Source organism: Danio rerio, chromosome 12 (genome assembly GCF_052040795.2).
Source record: "Danio rerio strain M-AB ecotype USA chromosome 12, GRCz13ab, whole genome shotgun sequence".
In the NCBI taxonomy this organism is placed as follows: Eukaryota; Metazoa; Chordata; class Actinopteri; order Cypriniformes; family Danionidae; genus Danio; species Danio rerio.
Window position 1 is genome coordinate 39,620,124 of NC_141032.1, and position 20,301 is coordinate 39,640,424.

General features: G+C 39.5%; 1 protein-coding gene across 1 annotated transcript; it reads right to left on the reverse strand.

Annotated features, from left to right (window-relative positions):
• Positions 1–2,862: 2,862 nt before the first annotated feature.
• On the reverse strand, positions 2,863–13,070 carry LOC147841457 (uncharacterized). Its single transcript, XM_087275465.1, has 5 exons — positions 12,938–13,070; positions 12,732–12,854; positions 9,951–10,036; positions 3,764–4,535; positions 2,863–3,552 (listed from the first exon to the last, which is right to left on the reverse strand). Exons 1-4 carry the CDS (start codon positions 13,068–13,070, stop codon positions 3,789–3,791), a joined length of 1,089 nt encoding a protein of 362 aa, XP_087131591.1. The 3' UTR covers positions 2,863–3,552; positions 3,764–3,788.
• Positions 13,071–20,301: the final 7,231 nt, after the last annotated feature.

The window sequence follows — 20,301 nt, forward strand, 5'->3', positions numbered from 1 at the left end:
TATATATATATATATATATATATATACAGTTGAAGTCAGAATTATTAGTCCCCTTTTGATTTTATTTTATTTTTTCAAATATTTCCCAAATTATTTTTAACAGAGCAAGGAAATTTTCACAGTATGTCTGATAATATTTTTTTTTATGGAGAAAGTCTTATTTGTTTTATTTCGGCTAGAATAAAAGTAGTTATTAATTTTTTAAAAACCATTTTTGGGACAAAATTATTAGCCCCTTTAAGCAATTTTTTTTCCCGATAATCTACAGAACAAACCATCGTTATACAATAACTTGCCAAATTACCCTGACCTGCCTAGTTCACCTTATTTACCTAGTTAAGCCTTTAAATGTCACTTTAAGCTGTATAGAAGTGTCTTGAAAAATATCAAGTAAAACATTATTTACTGTCATCATGTCAAAGATAAAATAAATCTGTTATTAGAAATGAGTTTTTAAAACTATTATGCTTAGAAATGTGCTGAAACAATCTTCACTCCATTAAAAAATAATCAGGGGCGCTAATAATTCAGGGGGGCTAATAATTCTGACTTCAACTGTATATATATATATGTTTACATATTAGGTTCAAAAATCCAATTTCAGCCCTAGATTGGATGTATTAGAGTTTGGGTGTATCCCAGTTCACTGTACACAAGAGGCAGTTTCTGTTTCTATGTATTTGTCTATTTATTTATTTCCTCTTCGTTTCATGCTCTCAAAATGTGTGACTCCAAACAAAGATTTTGGAAGTTACTACCAATGCATTTCCTGAGCCATAATGAGCCTTAATGCCTGTGTGTTTATTTGGTCCCGGCTGGATTTCCGTATTCTGTCCATTTACCTGGATTACTCGAAAAGCTTTTTAATGAGAAAAAGAGCAAACTACAAATCTTGGGATTTGTTTCTGGTGTGTGTTTGCACAAATCGACCTCTCCGGTTCTGCTCAGCGAACACACATGCGGCAGCTGCGGTCGGACTGTGTTTGTATGAGAGCGTGTTCTGTTCATATTTTCAAAATGAGTTTTCGTAAACATGGATTATGGATGACTAGATCCTTCCTAGTCACTCTGTGAGGTGAATGTGATGGATATGAACAAAAATAACTCTCTTTATTCTCTTAAATATGTTATATATGATCAATTTGTATTGATTTATTCATTTATTAACTGATCCATGCAATTGTTCATTCATTCAAAAATTTTGTCCGACCATGCAAGTACATTGGCCCCTTATGGGGACATTTTTTTTTTTGTCACTGTGTGGAAAATGGCCCACAAACCACAGAATGAAGTATTTCCACTTGTAAATGAAAATGTTATTCATGTGATGGTTGAGTTTATGGGTAGAGTTCGTACACTAATGGACATTTTGTACAGTAAAATCATTATATCTATGAAAAGTCCCCATGAAGATATCTCTACAAGTTTTGAGAGAGTGTGCTTGTGCTCTGATGGACACAAACACTTCAGTGAAAACACAAGAGTGAGGAATAGCTGGGGTTAGTACAGTTCGTCCTCTTAAACTGAATTGGGTTTTGCTGGAAAGAGTGCTTGGATGCAGTCAGGGAGGACAGATAACATGCAGACAGAACATATTGTGCTGTTATTCTGTCATTTAATTCTATTTGAATGGACATTTGCTCAGTATATTAAATATTGAACATAAATGAGATGTTATGGCATATTAAAAAGTTGCTGTGTATCTCTTTATCTGTTTATCTATTTATGGTTTGTTCTATCGATCTGGCCATGTTGTTTCCATGTCTTTCAATCTGTCATTCTGTTTAATGTTTCATCTCTACTGTAAACCAAACAATGAATATTCTATATTACTAAATGTAGAATATACTTATATAAAATGCTATATGTTTTTCAAAATTCAGACATCTATGCTGTTATATGTTCCATCTCTATGGATGTTTAATGGAAGAACATTTTTTAGATGTTCTGAGCTTAACCAGACATTTTTATTAAAAACATTGCATTTTTATGACAACAAGAAAGTGAAAGATGTTCTGGTCTGGCTGTCTGTGTGTGCCTGATTAAATATATGACTGTGGTTTGGGATCCGTTTTTTTTGAGGGCCCTGAATGAGGATGATGGGAATCCACATGTAGGGACATAGCAGATCTCATATTAAAAGAAACAAATAAGCTATATATCAAAAGTTATCTATCCATCCCACTAGCATTGTATGATAACGACTCTCTATTTATTTATTTTTTTGTTTTTTTAATATATATTTGTAATGTGTTGCATCCATTCATCAGTTAATTCATCAATTTATTGTTTTATCATTCAGCTTTATCATCTATAATCCATATATTAGATGGGACATCATCTTTGAGGTCTATCAAGATCCATCCATCCATCCATCCATCCATCCATCCATCCATCCATCCATCAATCCTTTATCATTCTAACCATTTACTGTTTCATTGTTTTATCATTTTAACAATTTATTGTTCCATTGTTTTACCACACTATCTTTGTATAATAATGACTTTGTATTTATTTATTTATTTGTTTGTTTTTGAATATATCTATTGTTACGATTACCAGCGATCATTCACTGGAGATCGCTGGTTTCCTCTATCATCATTCACTTCACTTCCGCATTCCCCAGGACTACATTTTCATACATGCACTTCTCCCAATCACGCACGCCTGGTCACTCATCTTCCTGATTACATCACCAGCTGAAACCTGTTACAGAGACTGATTACACACAGTATTTAAGCAGCACACACACTCATTCACTTTGCCGAGTCTTGTTTACTGTTAAGTGACATTTCAACGCGTTTCTTCCTGTCTTGTTTCTCCGTGTCTGAACCCAGCTTTGTCTCCTAGTTATCCTGTTTAGCCGCCAGCCTTTCGACCTTTTGCCTGTACCTCGATTACGACTCTGGATTTGCCCTCACATACCTGTTCTTACCTGTATTGACCATTGCTTGCCTGACAAAGATTAAAACCTGCATATTGGATCCTACCTTCTGTTGTTGGTGTCACTCCCCGGCGTTACAGAAGACTCGGCCACACAATGGATTCAGCGGGTATCAAGATCATGTGTCTGCGTCAGGAAGCCTGGTCTATAGAGGAATACGTGGAGGACTTTATCCAGGTAGCCCATTTAACATCTTTGGATGACTTATGCCTAATGATTTTCTTTCGGGGAGGACTTTCTGAGCCCCTATATTCCACAATGCCTTTGCATGACCCCCACGGGACTCTAGAAGGTTATATTGATCTTGCACTTCAAATGAGTGGGTCCCCCTTCACTGTAGGAGAGGTGGAGGACACCCCTAAATATTTTTTGGGGGGGGGCAAAGGACAGCAAGACCCGCTGGCAACGGAGCTTGCTGCTCATTCCATCACCACACTCCCAGCTCACAAGATGGCCGACTCCAGTCCTCCAGCTCACAAGATGGCCGACTCCAATCCTCCAGCTCACAAGATGGCCGACTCCAGTCCTCCAGCTCACAAGATGGCCGACTCCAATCCTCCAGCTCACAAGATGGCCGACTCCAGTCCTCCAGCTCACAAGATGGCCGACTCCAGTCCTCCAGCTCACAAGATGGCCGACTCCAGTCCTCCAGCTCACAAGATGGCCGACTCCAGTCCTCCAGCTCACAAGATGGCCGACTCCAGTCCTTCAGCTCACAAGATGGCCGACTCCAGTCCTCCAGCTCACAAGATGGCCGACTCCAGTCCTCCAGCTCACAAGATGGCCGACTCCAGTCCTCCAGCTCACAATGTGGTCGACTCCAGTCCTCCAGCTCACAATGTGGTCACAACCAGCCCTCCAGCTCACAATGTGGTAAGCGCCAATCTGCCACCTGCTCACAAGATGGTTTCCTGTTCCTTGTCCGTTCCTGCCATAGTTCCTGTTTCAGTTCCTGAAATACCATCACCTGAGCCACCAGAATGGCCACCACCACCTGAGTTACAAGAGCTGATGCCACCACCAGAACTGTTACTGCCAGAGCTGCCACCACCAGAGCTGTTACTGCCAGAGCTGCCACTGCCACCTCCAGAGCTGCCACTGCCACCTCCAGTGCTGCCAGACCATCCAGTGCTGTCAGACCCTCCAGAGCTGCCAGACCCTCCAGAGCTGCCAGACCCTCCAGAGCTGCCAGACCCTCCAGAGCTGCCAGACCCTCCAGAGCTGCCAGACCCTCCAGAGCTGCCAGACCCTCCAGAGCTGCCAGACCCTCCAGAGCTGCCAGACCCTCCAGTGCTGCCAGACCCTCCAGTGCTGCCAAAGCTGCCAGACCCTCCAGTGCTGCCAGACCCTCCAGAGCTGCCAAAGCTGCCAGATCCTCCAGAACTGCCAGTGCCGCTGCCGCCAGAGCTGCCAGAGCCACCGCCACCTGAACCTCCAGAATGGCCGCCGCCTCCTGAGCTCGCTGAATGGCCGCCGCCTCCTGAGCTCGCTGAATGGCCGCCGCCTCCTGAGCTCGCTGAATGGCCACCGCCTCCTGAGCTTCCTGAATGGCCGCCTCCTGAGCTTCCTGAATGGCCGCCTCCTGAGCTTCCTGAACGGCCGCCGCCGCCTGAGCTTCCTGAACGGCCGCCGCCGCCTGAGCTTCCTGAACGGCCGCCGCCGCCTGAGCTTCCTGAACGGCCGCCGCCGCCTGAGCTTCCTGAACGGCCGCCGCCGCCTGAGCTTCCTGAACGGCCGCCGCCGCCTGAGCTTCCTGAACGGCCGCCGCCGCCTGAGCTTCCTGAACGGCCGCCGCCTCCTGAGCTTCCTGAACGGCCGCCGCCTCCTGAGCTTCCTGAACGGCCGCCGCCTCCTGAGCTTCCTGAACGGCCGCCGCCTCCTGAGCCTCCTGAACGGCCGCCGCCTCCTGAGCTTCCTGAACGGCGCCGCCTCCTGAGCTTCCTGAACGGGCGCCGCCTCCTGAGCTTCCTGAACGGCCGCCGCCTCCTGAGCTTCCTGAACGGCCGCCGCCGCCTGAGCTTCCTGAACGGCCGCCGCCGCCTGAGCTCCCTGAACGGCCGCCGCCGCCTGAGCTCCCTGAACGGCCGCCGCCGCCTGAGCTCCCTGAACGGCCGCCGCCGCCTGAGCTCCCTGAACGGCCGCCGCCGCCTGAACTCCCTGAACGGCCGCCGCCGCCTGAACTCCCTGAACGGCCGCCGCCGCCTGAACTCCCTGAACGGCCGCCGCCACCTGAACTCCCTGAACGGCCGCCGCCGCCTGAACTACCTGAACGGCCACCGCCTCCTAAGCTTCCTCAATGGTCGCAGCCTCATGATCCAGGGCCACTGCAGTTCCACGCACCAGGCCCTCCGCAGTTCCACGCTCCAGGCCCTCCGCAGTTCCACGCTCCAGGCCCTCCGCAGCTCCACGCTCCAGGCCCTCCGCAGCTCCACGCTCCAGGCCCTCCGCAGCTCCACGCTCCAGGCCCTCCGCAGCTCCACGCTCCAGGCCCTCCGCAGCTCCACGCTCCAGGCCCTCCGCAGCTCCACGCTCCAGGCCCTCCGCAGCTCCACGCTCCAGGCCCTCCGCAGCTCCACGCTCCAGGCCCTCCGCAGCTCCACGCTCCAGGCCCTCCGCAGCTCCACGCTCCAGGCCCTCCGCAGCTCCACGCTCCAGGCCCTCCGCAGCTCCACGCTCCAGGCCCTCCGCAGCTCCACGCTCCAGGCCCTCCGCAGCTCCACGCTCCAGTCCTGCCCCCGCTGCATGGTCCTGGCCCTCCATCCCTCCCCCTGTTCCGCCTCCGCTCCACCTCCCGCCTGAACTGTATTTGGAGCGTCTGGAAGCCGCTCTTTAGAGGGGGGGCTATGTTACGATAACCAGCGATCATTCACTGGAGATCGCTGGTTTCCTCTATCATCATTCACTTCACTTCCGCATTCCCCAGGACTACATTTTCATACATGCACTTCTCCCAATCACGCACGCCTGGTCACTCATCTTCCTGATTACATCACCAGCTGAAACCTGTTACAGAGACTGATTACACACAGTATTTAAGCAGCACACACACTCATTCACTTTGCCGAGTCTTGTTTACTGTTAAGTGACATTTCAACGCGTTTCTTCCTGTCTTGTTTCTCCGTGTCTGAACCCAGCTTTGTCTCCTAGTTATCCTGTTTAGCCGCCAGCCTTTCGACCTTTTGCCTGTACCTCGATTACGACTCTGGATTTGCCCTCACATACCTGTTCTTACCTGTATTGACCATTGCTTGCCTGACAAAGATTAAAACCTGCATATTGGATCCTACCTTCTGTTGTTGGTGTCACTCCCCGGCGTTACATCTATATTGTGTCCCATCCATCCATCCATCCATCCATCAATTCTTTCATCCATTCAATGTTTTATCATTCTAACCATCTATTGATCCATTGTTCCATCTATTGAGGTCTATTGAGATCTATTTATCATCCATGTCTTTATCCATCCATCCATCCATCCATCAATTTAACAATCTATTGTTCCATCATGCATTCATCCATTCTAAACATCTGTCCATTCTAACCATCCAAACCATCAACCTGTTAATTTTAATCATGCATCCATCCATCAATTCTAACCATACATTCATTTTAACCATCCATCCAACCATCTATCCATCCATCCATCCATACATCCATCCATCCATCCATCCATCCATCCATCCATCCATCCATTCTAACCATTCATTCATTGTAACTATCCATCCATCCATCCATCCATTTTAACCATTCACCCATCCATCCTAACCCTCCAAACCATCCACCCATCTATTCTAACTATTCACCCATCCATCCTTTCTAACCATCCACACCATTAACCCATTCATTTTAATCATGCATCCATCTATCCATCCATCCATCCATCCATCCATCCATTCTAACTATTCACCCATCCATCCTTTCTAACATCCACACCATTAACCCATTCATTTTAATCATGCATCCATCTATCCATCCATCCATCCATTCTAACCATCTATTAATTCTAACCATCCATCCTAACCATCCAAACCATCAACCCATTCATTTTAATCATGCAACCATCCATCCATCCATTCTAACTATACATCCCTTTATTCATCCAAAGCATCAACCCATTCATTTGAATCACGCATCCATTCATTCATCCATTATAACTATTATTTCATTCTAACCATCTATCCATCCATCCATCCATCCATCCATTCTAACCATTTATTCATTCTAACCATCCATCCATCCATCCATCCATCATCATCATCATCATCATCACATACGTTTAAAATAAAGCTACAATAGCTCTAGAAGAAGAGCCAACAGCCCACTTCACTTAATCTTTTCCAAAGTTTTATGAGGCTCTGAAATGAATACATGCTTTACATTTCTCTGATTGGCTCTGATGTGGCTGCTCTGGATTTCAGTGACGCACTCACCCTCAACCCCTCTACACAACTGTCTGTCTAATTCTGCTCAAAAAGGTCTCCGCTCTTTCCTCTCCCTGCAATTAGCCAATTACCACTAATTAACCTTCCACCGCATTAAACGACACATCCTCAGGCACTTTTCCCTCCTTTCCTTCTCAGCACGCCTCTTATGGGGCAATGTCTGGCAGTTTTATGACTCTGCACGTGCCTTTCTACAAGTCAGGGCGGTCTGCAGCTACGCTTTGGGCTCTGTTTATTCTTCAGCATATTGACAGAGCAGAGAACGTACATGTTTGGAACATTTGCATGGACCAAGATCATGACTGTATGACTCCATGCACTAGGCTGGAAAGAAGTTTGTTGAATGAGTGTAAATGTTTACCTGTCATGCTTTTTCAATGTCACAAGGTTCTTGAGATTTCCAGGACATAATTTTGAGCCATTGTTTCATCTGGCAGGTGACAGAGGTGCTGTTTAAAAGGGGGAACAGCTCCTTGTTTAAGCGCTTAAATAAAGACAGATTAAGGCCTGTTTCTGTTAATCATCATGGCTAATTTCACACTTAAACAGCAGGCCAAATGTTTCCAAACAGTTTGTTTATTTATATAGATTTTCTAAGCATACTAAAAGAGCCCCTATTATACATCAAAAAGAGTCATTGTTTGGCTTTATGGGTCTCCAACAAAATACTGATGTGCATGCAAGGTCAAAAAACACTTTCATTGTCTTATAATTTGTATTTATTTTTTTACCTAATTAAGCAAGCGACTCCCATATGAATCATTCATTGATTTACTTGTTCCCAAACCCCTCCTTAGCGTGAAGGTAATCTATGCTGATAGGACCGATGCCAGCCTGTTGCGATTGGTCAACAGGGTTCAGCACAAGACAGTGTTAAATGCCCACCAGTGCGTCTTATCAACAAGATTGAAGTAATCAGAGTGTATAGTGTATCTGTGAGCATACCTGCCAACACTTCTCTTTTTCCCGCGAGTCTCCCGTATTTCAGGCCACCCACCCATTTTGGAATTTATCCCGGAAACTTCTGTAATTTCAACCAGCCCCTCCCCCCATCCTCAGCATTTTGGTACAGTCTGTAAAACCCCCGGGTCGCCAACATTGGTAGTGGATTCTATCACAGCAGACGCCTGAAACACGCTGTCATGGCTGTTGCCTGTCTATGGTTGTGTGTGTGTGTGTCATGACATCACTTACTGTTTGTTTCCTAGAGTCCGCCTTTGCGCACCTGTGGCGAGTTGCGCTAGTTGCAAATTGGCTATAAATATAGACCAACATTGATCGGAGAGAGAGGAGACTTAACAGCCAGCCATTAAGCTTCTTTTATTTTCTTTAATTTACGTATTTTTTTTATTTGTTTATTTTTTTTAGCCTTACTTTGATCTGCTTTGTTAATTGTTGGGTTGTTTGGTCATAGGTCGCTGTTGTTTATTTTTTGGAGAATGTGAGTTTTTTATTTTTTTATTAATTCTTACTTAGTTGTGACAAGACTTTTAAAGGTTTTAATACATTTATTAATTTAGACAAATTAGTTCATGTGTACTCTTTATGTTGTGTTCCTTTGAAGGATTATTTTGTGTTGATTAAAAAAAGGGTTTGTAATACAAATTCATAGTAGTTAACTTACTAAAGACACCATACATAGTACCTAGTACCCAGTTCTCAACAGTGTTATTCAGAAACCTCACCCCCCAAAGACAAACGTCAGTAGATCATGAGCTCACAAACGCATTTAAACTCGTAAAAAAAGCAGCAAGTTTTTAGCATGACATTAGACGCGATATGAGATTTAAAGAGTTAACCAGATACAGTACAACTCTCGCATTCACACACACTCGGCCAACTCAGTTAATCCCATCCACTTATAGCACATGTCTTTGGACTGTGGGGGAAACAGGAGCACCCGGAGGAAACCCATGGGGAGAACATACAAACTCCACACAGAAATGCCAACTAGCTCAGCCAGGACTAGAACCAGCAACCTTCTTGTGACGGTGCTAACCACTATTATTATTATTACTTTTTTAATTAGTATTCTTACTCTGTACCAGTATAGTTCATGAAGCTTGAGAATGAGTTTGTTGATGAATAATTGTATACTGTCATGTGTTTTTGTAATCATGATTGTGACATTAATACCAGGATGATCTGTTCTTGCAAAGCCATTTCCATATACGATTGTGGTGAGAGAGCTTAAATTATACATCAAACTCTTTTAAAAATGGAAAGAATCGCAGTGTTCCATGACTTCTCTTTAATGGCATTCTATATTCTAAGTGGCTCTTCTAAGTGCTGACCATCACTTGGCCATGCGCTCTTGGGCTTCAAAGGAAATGCATGAAATTGTTCCAGTGCTTTGCTGATTGGAGTGCATCGCTCAGTATCCAGCCATTCAGATCCCGCAGGCCACTGATGAGGCTTCCGTCTTTGTGACTGAACAGATCAGTGATTAGTGGTGTTTCCTCAGGCACTGAGGCTCGGCTAAATGGAGCCATACTTTAGCGAGGCACCGCTAAATGTTAACCAACCCTTGAACTGATGCTCCAGTGATGAGCCACATGTCAAACCATCCAGAGATGAGAGGGCAGAGTCTCAGAAGTGTGTCTGATGTGGATGAGGATTGCATGCTGCATCCTCTGAAACATCAGAGCCTCTGCAACCCAGATGAACAATTAGACAAATTAGAGAGTGAATAGAAGTGTGTTGTAGGAGTTTGTGGCATAAATGCGCATGTGTTTGCGACTAATAAGGAAATTATGTTTCGTGCTTGATATAATGTTAGAGACAGACAAGTGCCAGTTCAATGCAGGTAAAATTATAGACATAAAAGGGCTCGTATTTACAGTGGCCAGGAAGTGCAAAACAACATTACAAAGTGTGAAACTCTTTTACGAAGCTCAAGAGAAGTTTACATTTTGAAAGACATTTTTACCAATCATAAGACACAATTATATAGGAAAAACAATTTTACCAGGAGCGAAACAATTGTACATTTTAGAAAAATAATTCACAAGAGGCAAAATACTTTACCAGTCTCAAAACAAATTTACAATGACAGATTCTTTACGGAGAGGGAATGTACCACACACACACACCAAGTGACGCAGGAAGTGTTGTTATCATTAGTGATGACCACGGTAAATTTGTGTTGTGGAGTACATGGCGTAAATAAAATTTATGATGACCGAACATTGAATGTGGGCGAGGGATATTTTGCCCGTTTTGTGGCAAACACATGAGCAGCGTAACGTGGATTTGCTTTACATGTGGTCAGTGTTTGGAGTTTCTAAAGGACATGGACCAGACAGAAGCACCAGACATGCAAACTGCATTGATGTGTTCAATATTTTAACGAGGGTAACGCTGTAATTGTGGACATGATGTCAAGTTTACACAGTGTAAACATCTCCTTAAGGACTCTTTAAAGAAAACTGAACAAAGCCAGTGTTACGATGACCATGTTAACTGGTTACCCTTTCCAAACTATTCACGTTTGCAGATTAGCAGATTCGTCACTTTTTCACAGTAGCAAAACATACCCATACCAAAAAAATATTCTTATTACTTGGTGTAAGTGTCATTGTAAACATTATTGATTTGAATATTTATGTGGTAAATGTAAAGAAATAATTATAATTTACATGTCATCAAGGAACCCAAGTCAAAAAGGTTCAGCATGAGTATCAATCAACCTATCTAACTGAGCTATTCAGGACTACACATTGAAGTTGGTTTTGATATATTTATCTGTAAATATATGTCCTGCTTTGGTTGTGGATTCGTGTTAACTTGTTTTCATGTACTTGCGTTTACATGTTTCTACATACTCTCACACTGATATTTTCTCAAAATGGTTCTAAATGACAGAACAATGTTTTATCGCAGCTGGTCAAACCATGATTTTAATAGTTGTAGAATCATGTAAACCTGTGTCTACAAAGTCACACGCAAGTACATTCTGCGTCACTTCCGGTGTGTGGTACATTCCCTTTCCGTAAAAAATCTGTCATTGTAAATTTGTTTGGGAACTGGAAAAAGTGTTTTGCATCATGATCATTTTTTTTTCTAAAACGTAAATTTGTTTTGTCCTTGGTAAAATTGTTTTTCCTGTATAATTGTGTCTTGATGGGTAAAAATGTTTTCTAAAATGTAAATTGTCTTGAGCTTCGTATAAGTGTTTCACACTTTGTTGTTTTGCACTTTCCGGACACTGTATGTATTATATATATAATACATACATATACATATATGTATGTATATGTATATATATATATATATATATATATATATATATATATATATATATATATGTATGTATTATATATATATATATATATATATATATATATATATATACATTTATATATATATATATATATATATATATATATATATATATATATATATATATATATATATATATATATATATATATATATATATATATACATACATACATACATATATATATATATATATATATATATATATATATATATATATACATACACATATATATATATATATATATATATATATATATATATACATATATACATATATATATATATATATATATATATATATATATATATATATATATATATATATATATATATAAATGTATATATATATATATAAATGTATATATATATATATATATATATATATATATATATATATATATATATATATATATATATATATATATATATAAATGTATATATATATATACATGTATATATATACAAATATATATATATATATATATATATATATATATATATATATATATATATATATATATATATATATATATATATATATATATATATATATATATATATATATATATATATATTTATATATATATATACATATATATATATATATATATATATATATATATATATATATATATATATATATATATATATATTTATATATATATGTATATATGCATATTTATTTATTTAAAAAACAATTTAAATGTAATAATGTTCAACCTAATTTGTTTAAGTTCAGCCCATATAAATTGCTTGCAACCAGTCACCTTAGAAAAAAAATCTTTGTAAATCCAATTAATCGTTTTTAATCCGTGAGTAAATACCTAGATGATCTTAAAGCTAACAAACACTAACAGCCATAAAACAGCTCTTTAATAAAATCCGATGAACTCAGACTGTGCCTTTTCACTTGCACACCACCAACAGTGCTGTGTTTTTCTAGCCGAGTGAATGGAGTACAAATGTGCTGAAAGCAGCGTGGCTGTCGTACATATCGAGTTGGCTTTGTTTAAAAGAGTGCACTGCTGTTTTATGAATCAACCTGTGTGTGTGTCTAAATGCCTCTGCTCATATACAGCATTGCATCCTGCTGCTCGATGGCTCCCGTTTCCCTGCTTGGGTTAAATTCCGGAGGTTGGAATCTTGGCAGAGTTTTTACCACCTTTTTCCTGGTGGCCAGCAGTGCTTGACAAAAAAAAATGGCTGTAAAACTAACTAACCCTCATCTTTTTCTTTCTGTCTCTCTCATGCACAGCATCCTCTGTTGCCCGTGGGCCGGGAAGTGTTCGGTAGGTAAACCCCAGAGTCTGTGTGGGCCAAGAGGACCTCACGGAAAGCAGTCTGTCCCGTCTCTCTTTCTCTGCAGGCGGCTGTGTTTAACAGGCTCTTCCCTGAAGCCATTTCCTAAAATCTGATGAGGTGCTGTCTGGTAAGTCTCTACGCTGGTAATTAATTTGATGTTTTCATGTGTCCCACATGACTTCGAACGTGTTAATAAATAAGCTAAAACATAAAGGGCCAGAGTGTGCCCATGGTAAAATTTGATTTGGCCCACCATCCCATCTGAGAAGAGATTAATTTCAACAATTTTAGTGTCCAAACCTTTAATAGTTGATATGCTAAGGCTTCTCCTACCCCCAGCATAGCAACTATTAAACATTTGGACATTGAAATTGTTGACACACATAAATATCTAGGGGTTGTTATCGACAATATGTTGACATTCAAACCTAACACCCAGGCTGTCTATAAAAAGTTCAACAAAGACTGTTTTTCTGAAGAAACTCAGATCATTTCGGGTTTCTGTCTCTATGATGACACTGTTTTATAAACAATTCACTGAATAAAATTTTATCTTTCTGCATTGTAGCTTGGTACAGTAATCTGAGCCTGTCAAATAAGAACAGGTTGAGTAGCCTCGTGTGTGAAGGTGGCAGTCAAGATCACCGGTTTTAACCAAACAGGTCCAATGGTTATTGATCGTAATTATGTTTTAAAGAGAGCTCAGGGTATTCAGCGTTGTGTTTGCTGTAGTGTGTTGTAACACACTACATTGTGTTATAAATGGAATTACTGTAATAAGTTCATTTTAATTTTGTGCACATTTTACTGCATTAGTTAATATCATTTAAATAAATGATTTCTATTTTTTTAAATATTAGGAAACAAGTTAAAAAAAAATACTCAGGCAACTTTGTAATACAGTTTGGTATATTCACCTTTGGCCCTCTGCCCTTTATCAAGTTAAGTTTTTGTTTAAGGTTGCAGTTGTTGTAGTAGTAGCGGTAGTAGTAGTAGTAGTAGTTGTAGTAGTTGTAGTAGTAGTTGTAGTAGTAGTCATTGTAATAGTATCTATTGTTATTGGATTATTGTTATTGAGTAATTGTTATGGAGATTATTGAAGTAGTAGTTCAAGTATTAGTAGATGTCATTGGTATAGTAGTAGCAGAGTTAGTAAAGGTGTGGTTGTTACAGTAGTAGTAGTAGTAGTCGTTGTTGGTGTTGTAATATCAGTAATAGATGTTGTTGATGTAGATGTAGAAGAAGTGATTGTGGTAGTAGTAGTAGTAGCAGTAGACGTTGTTGTATTAGTTGTAGCAAACGCTATAGTAGTATCAGTAGTGGTAGTCATTGTTGTAGTAGTATCAGTATTAGTAGACATTGTAGTAGAAATAGTCATGGTTGTGGCTGTAGTAGAAGCAGTAGTAGTTGTAATATAAGTAACTTTCTGTAGTAGTAGTTGGTGTAGCACTTGTGATTTATTATTATTGTCAGCTATCATTACTGTTGTCCTTTCTCTCTTTTTACTTTCATTTTTACCATCATACATTAGTTACTCCCTACCTCTGACTGGTTTCTTTCTATATGTTTTATTTATATCTGTGACACTTGCTTCATTTTATTGACTGTTATTGTTCCTTATGTATGTACTCTGACCCGTACACCAAGTTACCTTTACATGCACACACACACACACACACAAGCACACACGCACACTCACGCACATACCAGTACCTGACTATATTGTTGTTGTTTTTGTTTTGTTTTTGTTTTGTTGCTTTGTATTTGTTATGTGTTGATGTTTTCTTGTATTTGTATGATCTTTGCATATTCTAATAAAAAAAAAAAAAAAAAAAAGTTTTTGTCCCTTCATCAGAAAAAAACTAGGCCACTCCTGGTTAAGTATATGCAGGTTTGTGGTGAAAATTTGAAAAGCTTGTAAGCTTTAGTAAATGCAGAAATGATGTAAATTAAAATTAGTTTAAATCTATTGAATTTGATTTGATTTTGGAGCAGCTGGGATTATGATAAATTTATTTTATTCATTGTTATAATTATTAGATTTTTTTAATATGAATGAAATCAGTTAAGAAAAACTGTAATGTATTTAAAAAATATATGAAACATTTGGGTGATGTAGTGGTGCAGTAGGTAGTGCAGTCGCCTTACAGCAAGAAGGTTGCTGGTTTAAGTCTCAGCTGGGTCAGTTGGCGTTTCTGTGTGGAGTTTGCATGTTCTCCTCGCTTCGCGTGGGTGTCCTCTGGGTGCTCTGGTTTCCCCCACAGTCCAAAGACATGCGCTATAGGTGAATTGAATAAGCTAAATTTGCTGTAGTGTATGTGTGTGAATGAGAGTGTTAGGGTGTTTCCCAGTGATGGGTTGTGGCTAAAAGAGCATATGCTGTGTAAAAAACATATGCTGGATAAGTTGGCGGTTCATTTAGCTGTGGCGACCCGCAGATTAATAAAGGGACTAAGCCAAAAAGAAAAAGAATGAATGAATGAAATATTTGCTTTGATGATCCACATTTTAAGCTACTAAGTTTACAAATAATTGCTTAAGAACTAAATAAATATTTTAAAAATCTATAAAAAAAAATGTAAGCCATTCATTCATTTTATCATTTTCCTTTAATTTCCTTACATTTTAAGCCATGTTTACAAAAATTATGTTAAAAACTAAATCAATTGACGTGGCAAAAAATGTTAACTAATTTAATCATTTGATTATTTAAAAAATAATAATGAAATCATTCATTCATTCATTTTCTTTTCAGCTTAGTCCCTTTATTAATTCATGGTTGCGACAGCGCCATGGTTGCAATAAACCGCCAACTTATCCAGCACATGTTTTATGCAACGGATGCCCTTCCTGCTGCAACCTATCTCTGGGAAACATACACACTCAATCACTACAGACGATTTAGCTTACCCAATTCACCTAAGTTAAGAAACAATTTCACATTTTAAGACAATACATTTACAAACTACCATGTTAAGAACTAAATTAATTAACATGGCAATTAAAAAAGTTAACCCTTGAAAGATTAATTTTTTTTTATACTTATTTGATAATTAAAAAAAATACTGAAATGTAAAAAAAGTTAAGAAAAAAATTAATTGTTTAATAATGTAATTATGAAACATTTACTACAATACGCAACATGTTGAGCTGCTACATTTACAAATAACTGTGTTAAGAACTAAATCAATCGACAGTGCTAACCACTGAGTCACCATGCTTTCCCTCAAATGACATGGTAATTTTTTTACAAAATTGTTAACCAATGAAGGATTTCACTTTTACATTAATTTGATTATTTAAAAAAAAATTTAAATTTAACTTTGAATCAGTTTTTAAAAATTGTTTTAATTACTTTTTTCATAGAATTATAAAAAATTAGCTTTAATAAGCCACATTTTAATCCACTATACATTTACAAGTAAATGTGTACAGTTTAGCTTGATATCTGCTTCAGCATTTAGATGTTTTCATACTTGCTCACATTTTCTAAATTGTTTTAAACATTATAGCAAAATCTGCCATTGCACACATTTGTGTCCATGATCATACAGCCCAACCCTAGTTAACCAATAAGACTCGGCATACATGCACAAAGACTGATTGCTCAACCACCGCACCACATTCCACATGTGAAAGACAGAGGGAGGGATGGTGAAGAACAGACCGCAGAGGATTTACAGATAAAGAGAGTCATTATGCAGAGAGTTGAAGCGTTCTCGTTAGCTCAGATCTGCACTGATTACCCTCTCCATCTTCCTGCAGGTCACAACAATCTGACCAATCACAATGCTGCATTTCTCCAGCCCACTGCGGGTTATCTCACTATTGTCCATGCCTACAGGCCTTTATCCTTTTCATTCTAATGTTCCTTATTCTCTGTTGTTATAATGTCTCTTTAAATTAATAGTTGAAAAAACTTAAAGTCTGCATGAACTGTAAGCTACTTAGACTTTTATTTCAGTATGTTGATGTACTCCTAACTCAAAACAGAATATTGTTTATTGTTGTTATGAAGGGGCTTTCTTTTTGCACATTTCTTGTCGGCTTAGTCCCTTTATTAATCCAGGGTTGCCACAGCGGAATGAACCGCCAACTTATCCAGCAAGTTTTTACGTAGCAGATGCCCTTCCAGCGGCAACCCATCTCTGGGAATCATCCACATACACATTCACATACACACTCATACACTACGGACAATTTAGCCTACCCAATTCACCTGTACCGCATGTCTTTGGACTGTGGGGGAAACCAGAGCACCCGGAGGAAACCCACGCGAAGGCATGGAGAACATGCAAACTCCACACAGAAATGTCAACTGAGCCGTGATTCGAACCAGCAACTTTCTTGCTGTGAGGCGACAGCACAACCTACTGCCCCACTGCCTCGCCCTTCTTTTTGCACATCATTTTTTTATAGCAAACAAACGGTAAGATTGATGTGGTCAAGGATATTGTGGCTGAAGCATCAAAACTGACACCAATGGAGAAGGACTGGCACTCCAAATGCTCAGAATTGATTGAAGATTACCAAAAAAATTATAATAATAAATAAATAAACAAATAAACAAATAAATAAATAAATAAATAATGACTTGGACAGATTACTTATTCACCTAGAATAACAATGTTCATTAGAAAAATAAACATTGAAAAGTTTCACACAAAGTCATGCTAAATCCTAAATAGTTTTCGAAAGTAGAATGTTTAAATCGTAGTATGTTTAAAACAGTTAGCCAAAGGTTCCCGGATGCTCTACTATTTCCAGTTAAAACGTGTTGAACCAACCATACTCTAACTGCTAATATTGGCCACAGTATATTGCGTGTTGGACATGAATTCAGTTAGAACTACAAACCACAAACAAGGCAGACCAACCGTCAATTAGAGAGACTTTAAAAAAGTTGTTTAAATAACTGTTAATGAAAACCCTGGATTATTGTTGATGCGTAGCCCTGAATATATTTCTGGACAGCTCGAAATATGTCCCAGGAGGTACGTTATTTTTGGAGTTTTTGTTTTTGCGAATCCACCAGAAGCTGCTGTGTACGATTTTTCAGATCTCAAATTTCTCTCGCAAATGCCATTCGCACCTGCTCTTCTCGCATAAATCCGACAGAGGCCATTGTTGGCTGACTGACTGACTGACCGATTGATCTCACCCCACCCCCTTCTCTAAACCCAACCGATAGTGTTTTCAAAAGCACCAATTAACCCACCCACCCACTTTCCTAAACCCAACCGACAGTGTTTTTAAAAGGAATCCAGAAAAAGAAAAGCCCTTGCAGCCGCCTGATTTTTTTACATTTTCAGATCTTACCACTTTTTCACCCTGTTATTTACTTGTTTTTTTTTATTAATTAATTTATTTTCTTCTTTAATCTCACCACTTGGTGAAGTGTTTTTCCCTCTCCGCTGTCACCACTAGCTTGCATGGTTTGGGACTGGTAGAGCTACGCATCGATGAATTTGCTGTTCAGTCTTTAGGCCCTCAATAGTGCTGAACTTAAACACTAAATACTGAACTAAACTATTTTAATTTACTATGATCTTTTATGTGAAGCTGCTTTGACACCATCTACATTGTAAAAGCGCAATACAAATAAAAGTGAATTGAATTATTTTTTTTCCCTTTTGTTTTTGTTTGACCTGATTTCTGGACCTGTTCTTTGCCGGACTCACGGCTGTACGCTTTTTCAGATCACAGATATCTCGCTCGAGTGCCATTAGTGCCTGCTGTTCTCACGTAAATCCACCAGAGGCCACTGTCAACTGAATGACTGACTGACTGACCAATTGACTGACCCACACTCCTCCTTACTTAAACCCAACCATTAGTGTTTTCAAAAGTACAGATTAACCTTATTTTTTTATCTGACCCCCTTTCTGGAACCGTTCTTCACCGCACTCCAACCTTGTCATCGTGGTCAATTCCTTTATGTGTCTCAAGTCCACCGACGTACATGGCGAGCCACTGTACAAACTGGTAACAGTGGGAAATAGCACAAAAAGGAACTGCGTCATACTGTTTATTGTTTGTTTTAAAAATGAAATGCAGCCATATGTACAACTGGCTACATAATAATAATAATAATAATAATAATAATAATAATAATAATAATAATACTCCAGAAGTGTATACGGGGGTACGTTTTCAGAATGAGCCTTTGTTGGTTTAAATGGTTGACAGTGGACTTAACTAAGCAACCAAATGGCCCATTATTGAGGAAGTAGTTTGTTCTAAAGATTGCATACTCTTCTGTTACACACTAAAAAGTATGTACTTTTTTCACAACCCAAAATGTATTTAAAAAAAAGTAAAAAAAAAAAGCTTTACTAGACATATTAGAAACTTCCGTTAACCCTGCAGGCACAGGACGTCAACATGGCATCATATTGACGTTGTACCCCAATTTCATGGGGACGTTGGATTTTGTTTGGAAATGAAAATCAGGTTGACGTCAGAACCTAATGTCAGACCTACGTCAATGTCCAACGTTCAACCTAATATCAACCTTGACGTTGTGTGAACATTACCACTATGACATCTATCAGAAGTTGAATTTTGGTCACTTTTTAACACAAGCTAAAAGCAACCAAATATCAATGTAATTTGATGTTGTTATTGGACGTCAAATTAACTCTGTCCTTAGATGCTGGCTAGACATTGACTTTGGTCATCTGACATTATGGCCTAAATCTAACATAATATTATCGTCTTATGATGTTGTGTGCTTGTTGGGAAGTGTTTTGAAGTAAGTTGGAGCAAAACTTAGCAGGACACTGGCCCTCCAGGACCAAGTTTGGACACCCCTGTCCTCGTTTGCCCCTTTCAATTCAGTTTTTTCGTTTAGAACCCGAAGCAATGAGACAACAGTAAATCCAATAGAGACAAAAAAGACCAAACCAGATATAAAATCCCTATTACAGTCTGTGATGGTGCAGCAATAGTCTCCTCATCACACACTCCTCTACACACACAGACCGTTCCTTCTCTGCACTTTATTTCTGGGCTGAAATGAAATGAAATTTCAAGGAACAATACGAAATGAAAAAACACTGTAATAATAGAATCCATTCTTTGACCACAACCGCCTTTGTACTTAATAATTCTCTGTAAAGAGAGACGCCACGCTTACTGGACTAGCTATCTCCTTGATTGCTTTTGTTCTTCTACAGTAGTTTTCTCAGCACTTGTCAGCCATAAGTTATGAGAACGTCTCTCTTTTTTCCCCCTCAGAAGGTAATCTGACTGACAAGAAGCTATTAAGGTCATAAACCAGAGTTTTACGATTACAAACAGGAGGCTTGCTTTCTTAAAAAAAAAGTCA

Bases quoted from the DNA above. Each gene is read 5' to 3' on its own strand.
- LOC147841457 (XM_087275465.1), bottom strand. From the start codon at position 13,070: ATGGCTTCAGGGAAGAGCCTGTTAAACACAGCCGCCTGCAGAGAAAGA. The intron at 12,855-12,937 runs GCAACAGAGGAT...TTTTTTGTCAAG, and splicing joins GAACACTTCCCGGCCCACGG to CACTGCTGGCCACCAGGAAA. The intron at 10,037-12,731 runs GCATTTAGACAC...TCTGGGTTGCAG, and splicing joins AATGCTGTATATGAGCAGAG to AGGCTCTGATGTTTCAGAGG.